A 9,607-nucleotide genomic window follows, 5' to 3' on the forward strand; every position below is an offset into this window, starting at 1 on the left:
AGGCGAGGGAAGACGAGAGAAGATGAACTGAAACAATTTGACATTATTTGAAAAACTGTACTTAAAGTCATTGATCCTTTCAAAGAACTAGAACAGACAGAGAAAGGCACACTAATCTGTCTCTTTGTGAAGAGCAAGACTCCTGAGAAATCATGGGAAAACTGGAGGCAAAGTACCTGCTCTTCTGGCAGTTTCACCAAGTCCCACGGGAATTCCCTTAGCCCTTTCCTGACAGCAAGGTTGCCAGGCTTGCTATATGAACATGACTGTGTGCTGGCTGTCCAGGGAGCTGGGCCATTCTGTGCGGCTCCTGGGCCTCAGGCGCTCTGCGGCCGCGGCTCCCTCCCGCTGTTGAGCAGGTCTGTGAGTTCTCCGATGTACTTGATGGTGTACTTCAGCGTCTGGATCTTGGTGAGCGGCTGGCCCCTCTGGCTGTAGACAGGCGGCAGGTAATTCCGGAGAGTGTGCAGGGCGTCCGCCAAGGTCCTCATCCGGAGCTTCTCCCTCTCACTGGCCTTCCGTCTCCGCTGGACAGACATCCTAACTTTGGTGCCCTTCTGGGCTTTGGGGCCAGCAGCGCCCTGCAGGTAAGCGGGTGGGAAAGCTAACATATTGTAGTCCACCTCTACCAGGCCACCGGTGCCATGGCCGCTGCAGGCTTCGCTGCCCCCGTGGCTGGCACCTCCGTGCCCACAGGGCAGCTCAGCCACAGCCGGACGGGGAGAAGAAGCGTAAGACTCCAGCGATGGGGCTGGAGAGAGGCTCGGGGTCGGGGAGGCCTGGCTCAGCTCAAAGGGCCCTGCCCTGCTTTTCCAGTCCCAGGAGGACAGCAGCCCGGGGCTGTCCGAGGGGCCCAGGCCGTCCTCCAGGCTGAGGAAGGTGTCGCGCAGGTTGGCCATGCCTGCGAGACAGCTGCGGAGAGAACGACTCTCTGGCAAGTGAGAAAGTTCTGCCGCCGGACCAGGCAGAGCTCCCTTTTATGACGGTGGGGACAAGTGATGAAGTGGGAAAGAGGGAGTTCAAAGTAGGAAGCAAGGACCAAGATGGAAGATGAACTCTTCAGGTGTCACTTTCTCCTCGTTGATAATTAGCATCTTCCAGCTAAAATGGCTTTAAACAGAAAGGCCTCCAGGAGAAGAAAAAAGGAATTATCTCGTTGTAACTAAACCAATTAAGGCTGCATAACTAGACTTAGCATTGTCCTGTGGAACTCATTAAAGAGGGAGCCAAAGAAAACAAACCTGGGGCGATCCACAGCCAGGAGGTGGTGGCCAGGGGCCTGGTGGAGAGTAGCAATGCCCCAGAGGGCCCATCCCCTCCACCAAGACCACCTAGACTTTGAAAGCAGATGGGGTGCGCTGCTGGAGACACAGCGTGGTGCGGGGAGGAGGGACCCCACCCAAGCTCGCATTCCTTCCTATGTCAAACGCAGACAATAAACCCTTACTTCATAGGGCTTTTGGGAAACGGGGACTCAGGGGACACATCGTGGATACCAGCCTCCTCCTTGCCTCCCTCTCTAGTAAATTTCCCTAGGTTTTGTAGAGTACGGACAAGCCTACAGTCCCAATGACAAAGGCCAGCAGCTCTAGTAAATCCAGAGCCTTAACAAGTGGGAAACATCCTTCCAGAAGCTTAAAGCCCTTACTGTAACGGAGCAGGTTGAGATTTGTCACAGCAATCGGAAGCCAGGAAAGAGAAAACTCCTTTAAGGCAGGGAGTTTGTAGCGTTTGTAGCGTACCTGCCGTTCAGCCTTCTGAAGGTTTTTTTGTTTTTTTTTTTTTTTTTTAAATCCAGCTGCAGAGTCACACCTTGTTTTTGAAATGGATATCCAAGTGTGAAGTTAGCTGGGGAGCCTGCCAGCTCTCCCCACCATAGCTCCAAATGCCGCAGATGTGTTAAGTTGGATGGTCCTGCTAGTTTGCTTTACTTCCTACATGCTCTGAGAAAGAGGAGCCCTGCGTTTTGAAAAAGGTTGCCTCAGAGTCCCCATTTGTCCCATGAACATTACTTCTTCTCCATGTAACGAATTCTGCAAGTTAGTATTCACATCAGAAGCACAGTGGGTTACATTTCAGAGTAACATCAGCGTATCCTCGAACATGGTTATTTAAGGTCCCTTGGCAATTACGGAAAAGAAATGACAATGGTCTAATTAAAACGTTGGTGGTATTTTTTAATTAGGTAGGCTCAGGGAAGAAGCAGCTCACACAGGCAATCTGTGATGAGGAATCCTCTTAATTTTGCCATTAACTAAAGGACCCTTGACCCTATCTGGCAGAATAATAACATCAATAAAACATAATAAATATAATAAGTGATTTCATCTCCTTTCCCCTTCTCTTCTTTTTCTTTCAGCTCTTATTGGGAAGCCTAGAAACTGCTGATGTTATTCAAGTAAATTTACATAGATATTAATTAATCTTTATTTAAAAAAAAATTTTACAGATGAAAGTACTAAGGCTCTAAGAGGTTAAAAGATTCAGTTATAATTTCCCTGGTCAAGCCAAGATCCTGTGTAACACCCGGAAGTTCACCTTCAAAAAATACCATTTCTTTCTATTTCAGTTGGTTGTAGTAAAGGTAGGTGACCTAAATGTGACTCAAGAAGAAGGGGCCCTCAGTGGACCCGAGGTAGGTGTGGCAGCCACTGTCAGAGGAGCCTTTCCGTCCTCATCCTAAACTTCACAGATTTCCGTAGAATATTCTCCTGCTCTCAGATGCCATAACTTTTTTCTTTTCCTATACTTTCCTTCTAAAATCACTAATTTCTTAAACTTCTATTTTCAGAAGTTTTATTTTCTAAAGGGGACAGTATCTGCCAAATCCTTGGTACACTGTAGGCCTTCAATAGATGGAGGCTCTGCTCTTGTCCCCAGGATCGAGATGACCCGCTAGGCTCTGGCTCCCGCGCCACTGGCCTCTGCTGTGCAGCCTCACTAGGCGCGAAGCCTGTTCTTAGAACAAGGAAACCACCTGCTGTCCATGTTTGTCCGGTAAGAAATAAACCAGAACCAGCCCGGCATTTATCCTGCTCGTCCCAGGGAGGCGTCCGGTGCCGCTCTGTGGAAATGGCGGGGCAGCACAGCGGAGCACGGGGCCGTCGATTAGAGACCCGGAGACCAAGGCTGCTCCAGATATTACGCCAGGTGCTTAACACAGGTGCAGTCACATTAATCCTTGCAACACCCTAGGAAGCAGGAGCTATCACCAGTCCTGTCATGCTAAGCAGAAACTGAGGCACAAGGGCTTAGGTAGCTTGCCTTAGACCCCAGAGCTCATGCCTAATGACTGAAAGCCCAGGGTTCATGCCCGGCTTTTAACCACTGGCTGACACACCTGAGCCCGGCGGGAGGCATCCGCGTGATGGTCCCTCGGGGGCTCTGGAAGCCCGGCTTTAACTGGAACTCAGTAAGAATGGGAAGACGGACTGGTTGGTACCGTTCAATCACGTAGCCAGTGGCCACAGAGCACCTGAGATCGCCCAGTGTCCTGGCACTGCAGGGGCTGAAAGGATGCAGTGGGTTTAGACTTTCTGTCCTCATCCCTAAAAGAGATGGTGAGACGGACCACACCCACGTAACTCCTCTCTGCCCGCCTCGCGGGTGGGTCGGCCTAGCTCTCCGGAGAGCCTGCGGGCGTGAGATCTGCAGAGCTGCCCCTGGCCCGCCGCCCCCGCATCATCCTGCCGGGGAGAGCAGTAATCTCCGCGGGCGCAGGCAGCGCCAAGTGCTTTGGATGATGCACCCCATTGAAACCTTAAGAAAATCCTTTAAAGAAAGTATCATTTTGGTTCCCATTTTACAGAAGGCAAAAACAGAGGTTTGGAAAAGGAGACAAAGTTGCTCAAAGTCATGATTAAAAAGTGGAGGGGCCAGGCTCCAGGGAATGATTCTGTGTCAGGAGGGAGGAGGCGGGGAGGGAGGCTTTTGAAAGGGGCCCTTGTTCGTGCCCTCAGGTTGTTTTACGACACTGGGTTCACAGCTCCTGAACAGAAGGCATCTGTCTCCCCAGCCACTTTCTAGTGCTTTTCCTGGCTTGGGGCCAATGCAATCATCTTTATGAAACAGCAGATAAGGTTGATAGGTAGGCATATTTTCCTATAATTGAAAGTTTTAGAAATATATCTTATTCTTTCACCAATAAAACACTTTTATGCACTAATAACAATCAGAACACTTCCCTTTTTCAGAGTACGTATAGCCCTCATTCTGTGTTAGGTGCTACCAACAGGGGCCTCTAGTACACGGTTTCAGGCAATCCTCCATTCACTTGAGGAAGGTAGGCAGCATCTTCATCTTACAAGAGGGGAAGCGAAACTCAGATGCTAAGGACCTTGCCCAAGTTCAACGAACACAGCTTCTCCTTTCAAGGCCACAAGCTCACCCAACACCTTTGTGGGGGGAGCACGCAGAGTCAGGTGCAGGTACCCACTTCCTGCCTTCACGGCCTCCAGCTCTGAGCTCCTCATGCACTCAGTGTGCCCTGGTTTCAGTAGCTGTCTTTGGCCATTAGGGTCTCACACCCCCGACCTTCGTACCCTCTGCAGTCCCTGCTCCCAGCCACAGCCAGGCAACCTCACTGGCCAATGCAGCCCCTGGCCTGAGCGCCCCTGCCGGACAAGGGGTAGAGCCAGTGTCTGAACACGGTTAGGAGTAAGTGAAAAACCCGCACCCAGTCACACCATCACACAATCTTGGCGTCTAACACGCAACCAACAAATAGATAACTGTGAGGCAAAGTGGGTGTGTGTGTGTGTGATATGTGAAAAGGAAACACCTAATTACAATGTAATATCTTCCTATGTCCTTGAGCTTGTAAAGAGAAATAAAAGTAGCAATATCCTACTTGGTTACTGACATAGAGCCCCTGTGTTATAAGCTGTGAGAGTTTTAGCAAAGCCAGTGCATATGTTACTTTCATATCATTGCCATTACTCTTCCAACAAGCCAGGGAAATAATGCAAGTTTTGGCTCTCTCCTGGTTTGAACCTGAGGTTCACTGTAAAGCCAAAGAGTAATATTTTGGTTTCAATCCTCCTAAAAATCAATAGCAAAGCATCATGTGATGTGCAAATAGATGATTTTCGCAGGCTAAGCATTAAAATAACAGAAAAAAAAAAAAAAGAAATGAAATAATGTGGCTTCCTCCCTCCGAGAGCTGAGAGATAGAAGATAAATATGCTAAACTGCAGAAACCTTTTACAACTGGAGGAGCAAACCCTCGTGGACGTCTGCAGCCATTCCTCCTGAGGGGGACTCCTGCCCTGAAACTGTGTGTATCTCCATCCCCCTCGCTAAGCAACGTCGGAAGAGCATCCTTGTCCGTCCCAAACATCTGTACAACGCCCTTTCTCCTCAAGCATGCTGACCACCTGAGCTCAAGATCCTAGCCCCTCGACCCACCCCACAGCCAAGCGCTGTGTAAGTCTTTGCCGAATGCACGCAGATGGAAGCCTAGCAAGAGTGGCTTTCCCTAAAAATACTCCACTTACAGGAAGCCATGTGCCTGTGGGACCCTACAGTTTCTAATCAGAATATAAGCCTCCTTCTCTTTTGAAAATGTGACTAAATATGCTCATGGCAGAGAAGGAGGGGGTCCAGTCATCATGTCTGCACAAAATGGGCAGTTATGCAGACAACGGGGTCAGGGAGGGGGGTAGTAGAGAGGAGAACGTGCTGTGTGGGGCAGGGGAACATCAGAGCTGGAACTAGGGTAATAAACAGAGGAAGTGGGAGTTAATTCTCCCTTGAGAGCAGCAGGGCAGGATGTCTGGATGATTCTTATTGCCAAGAGAATATGAGCAGTTCCTCTCGGTTCAAAAAAAATCTCGTGTCAACATTTAGCCCCAAATAGCCTGGGTTTCCCCACAGACGAGGGAGGGGAAACAGCTTGGCGGGCTTCAACACTGATTCTTCAGCAACTGGCTAGCAAGAGTCAAAAAACCCTCATGTGTTACATTTACACCTACTCCCCCTTTTAAGTTGGATTCTTTATTACCAATGGTATTTGGGGTGGCGTTTTAATACCCATGCCAAAAAAGTTGAAAGCAACTTGCGCTGCGGCTGCTCTGGAAGGATTTCACTCTGTTTTTGCCAGCTTGAAAAGAAGAAAAGTGCAAAGTTACTTCAGCCCTCTCTCCAAGGCCACTGATTAAGATGCGGAACCTCCTGGTAGTAAAATGAATACTAAAAATGTTTTTGGTCAGATGTCTGCCTGATAAGCCTGCTTATTTTCAGAAACACTGGCCTCTACATGGGATCATTTTTAATTCAGATCTCCATATCTGTAAGTTAATTAGCACCTAAAAAGCAGACACAAGGCAAAGAATAAACTTGGGAAAATATTTCTCACAAACAGGGGTCAAAAGGTTGTGGCTATGAAGAACTCACAAAGATAAGAAAAATAAGAGCCTACCACTGGGGACATGAACAAGGGCATGAACGAACAGCACACAAAAGAAGAAGTACAAGTGGTAATAAATATAGAACAGTATGTCCATCTCGCTAGTAATCAAAGGCATGTAAATGGAAACTACAAGGAGAGGCCATTTTTTGCCTCCAAGATTGGCAATGTTGGCAAGAAGGTGAGGAAATGGTCCATCACACACACTGCTTGTGGGTCAGCTGGTTAGATTTCTTAAGCATTCTTAAGTCTCTAGAATGCATTTGAGGCTTAAAAATAACTTTGACACATGACCTTTATACCTTAGAACAGTTACAATCAAAAGTTATGCACAAGAATATTTGTCATAGTGTGAAATTAGAAACAACTTCAAGACTTAACAAAGGAGTGATGATATAAACTAAACTATGTCTTCTTCATGTGACAGAATACTATGTAGTTGATAAAAATCGTATTTATGAGGAACACACAATATAGGAAATATAATCTACTAAGAATTTATAAGCAGGATTGCAAAATGCTTTGATCCAATTACATTTTTTTCATAGAAAAGTGATGAAGTGTTTAAGAGGGGTGGTTTCCGGTAACAGGAATTGAAGGCCGTTTTTTCTTCATGCATCAGACCTTATTCTTAAGGGGCGGTCTGTGTCACGGCTAGAAGCACAGACCCTGGAGCCAGGGTTCCTGGGTTCAGACCTGGACCCCTCTACTTTCATTAACTATGTTACCTTAAGCAGGCGACTTAATTTCTCTGTGTCTCAGCTTCTCTATTTGTCAAACGGGGATAATGATAGTACCTACTCCACAGGATTCTTATGATTAATATGTGTAAAGAAATTTCATGATAACCATCCTCAGACACAGTAAGCATTCAGTCATTGGCACATGCTCTTATTCTTTAGAGTTGTCAATATTTTCTAAACTCTAAAAAGCTATTCATTGAAAAATTTAAATTTTAAAAGCAATGACTAGGCAAGGCTGATTGAGTAGGTCCATGAATAGAGGAAAAAGACTCAAAATTCAGAGTTGCCCTCAAGTTGAATCCAAGCATCTGAGTAGTTCACTTATTTAAAAATAAAGGCAGACAAAGACATAAAGAAAGGAGAGGGAGGGAGAGAGGGAGGAGTGCGGTGGGGGAACACCCTTGTAAAGGTGGCGGGTCACCGACAAAGAGGACTTAAGGGTCGCTGAGTCCTCACTGGAGCGGTGCACTCCGCTTGCGTGGGACTGAAAGAAATGGGAAGGTGGTGCAAGGCAGGGCGATCAGAAAGGTGAAAGGGAGGAAAAGCTGTCCTAAGGAGAAAGTTCCACTCTTCTCCATCCCAGCTGGGGAGGGCACAGAGCGCTGGGTGACCCTTCTCAGCCCTCCAGAGGCCGAGCAGAGCGGAACCCGGCAGGTGAGGCAGCTGGTGTGGGGAATCAGCCCCGTCTCCTGCACAGCATCACCACGACCCACGAGGACAAGAACACCTGGGGAGAGAGGAGAGAAGATTTTTCAAAAGGGTGATTCCTGGGCCGCTCTCCCAGAACTCGGGTTTGGTAAATGCAGATAATCTCTTTTTAATAAGCAGGGAAGCTGGAACCACTGACTTGGGCAGGTAAAGACCTGCAGGGGTCCACGAACTCCTGAGCCTGGCACTGGAGGCCCAGGGCACATCCAGGACAAGCACCTTTGTCTTGACTGTTAGGTAGACATGAGCACAGAACACAGCGGGTGGGACCGACGACCCCTGTAACTCCTTGGCCTCTCCATGCCGCCCAAACCTCTGCTGATAACGGCTCTGCCCATCACTTAAGGCCATCTGTGGTCCAGCCCATCATGACCCTTCCAAGTCTATGTTCCCTTCCCCCTAGGCCCATTCTCTGCCCCATTCCAGGAAGCCTCTACACTGTCAGTCCCTGGAACACATTTTCTTTTCCCTGCCTTTGCCTGGGCTGTGTTCCTCCCCCAATGCCCCTCCCTCTCCCTTCACCTCTCAGACTCTACTAGTCCCTTAAGCCTGGCCAAGTGTCTTCTCTAGGAACCTGCTGCCTCCTCACACCCTGGTGACTGCTCCTAGGGACAGTCCACTTCAGAAAGCTTACTTCACTGTCCTGTATTGCTCAGTAACTTTTTTCACTTGTTAAACTCTGGAAAAGGGACCTTAATAAAAACTACAACAGGAGCAGAGCCTTAGAGTTTGTAAAAGATTTTGGTATCTATTGTACCTCTGGAACTTCACAACACCCTTCTGATGTGGACAATGGTATCATCTCCATCTCATGCTTCCTTATGGTAAAACTACCAATAAATGGCAGAATTAGGAGACTGTGCCCCCGGTAAAAGGAATAGGGGATCCTCCACGTGAAAACTGGAAACGTGGGGGGTTAATGAATGGCTCTCTTTGTTGTCCAGACCAGGGGGAGGGCCAAGACATCAGGCCTTAAAGAACAGCTGCACCTCGGGCCAAGCCTATGCCACCTCCAGGCTCAAATGGTGGGCTCATTATTGCAGCTGTTGCTGGCTTTAGGGAGCCAGACAGCTGTTACCAGGAGGGGGATTCAAAGCACACAGAGGAAATGGAATCCTGCAAAAATAACTGGGCCTGTACGTATGTGCACAATGTTCTCCCTGCTTGTAGCTCAAAATGTTCTGAAGATGTCATCTCACTATCCTTTACAGGGAGAGCAGGCTGGGTGAGTACAAGTGAGACAGCCAGGCAGAGGGAGGGCAAGCGTCCTACACAAGCCTGTCCTAGATAATCTTAGGAGTGGGAAGCAGAGCCGTTGAGCGCCGCACCACTGTTCCAGTCGCCAGCATTTGTGACAGGCACTGCAGAAGCGTGTTCTTGGTAGAGCTCGGAGGCCGGGGGGCGCGGGGGGGGGGGTCCTAGGAGTGTCCATGCCAAGGAACAGACAATGGGATCGGAGATAAAAATCCCTGCCTTTCTACATTCCCTCCCTTCTCCTCCCCTCCCTCCTCTTGTCCACAACACAAGCTGTTGCCATTTTATGGGTCTCGGTTAGCATCCTGTACCCAGTGTTGTAGGGATCTTGAAATAAAACTATAGGGATGAGGCCTGGAGGCGTCCACGCCCAGATCTAACTGGGGAATTTGACATCAGACCATTGGAGGGCTGAAACATATAATGTGGTGTGAGAGTCCTCGTAAGGTTTCCAAATCATATTTCCCATCAGAATTACTGGTAGTTTTAAAAGAAT

At 48.4% G+C, this 9,607-nt stretch overlaps 1 protein-coding gene across 1 annotated transcript; it reads right to left on the minus strand.

Moving 5' to 3' along the window:
* Nucleotides 1–317: 317 nt before the first annotated feature.
* MSGN1 (mesogenin 1) lies at nucleotides 318–899 on the minus strand. Its single transcript, XM_054566511.1, has one exon. It carries the CDS (start codon nucleotides 897–899, stop codon nucleotides 318–320), a length of 582 nt encoding a protein of 193 aa, XP_054422486.1.
* Between the last annotated feature and the right edge of the window lie 8,708 nt (nucleotides 900–9,607).

Source organism: Pteronotus mesoamericanus, unplaced genomic scaffold (assembly GCF_021234165.1).
Source record: "Pteronotus mesoamericanus isolate MK-2021 breed Mesoamerican mustached bat unplaced genomic scaffold, CSHL_Meso_final contig_101, whole genome shotgun sequence".
Taxonomy (NCBI): Eukaryota; Metazoa; Chordata; class Mammalia; order Chiroptera; family Mormoopidae; genus Pteronotus; species Pteronotus mesoamericanus.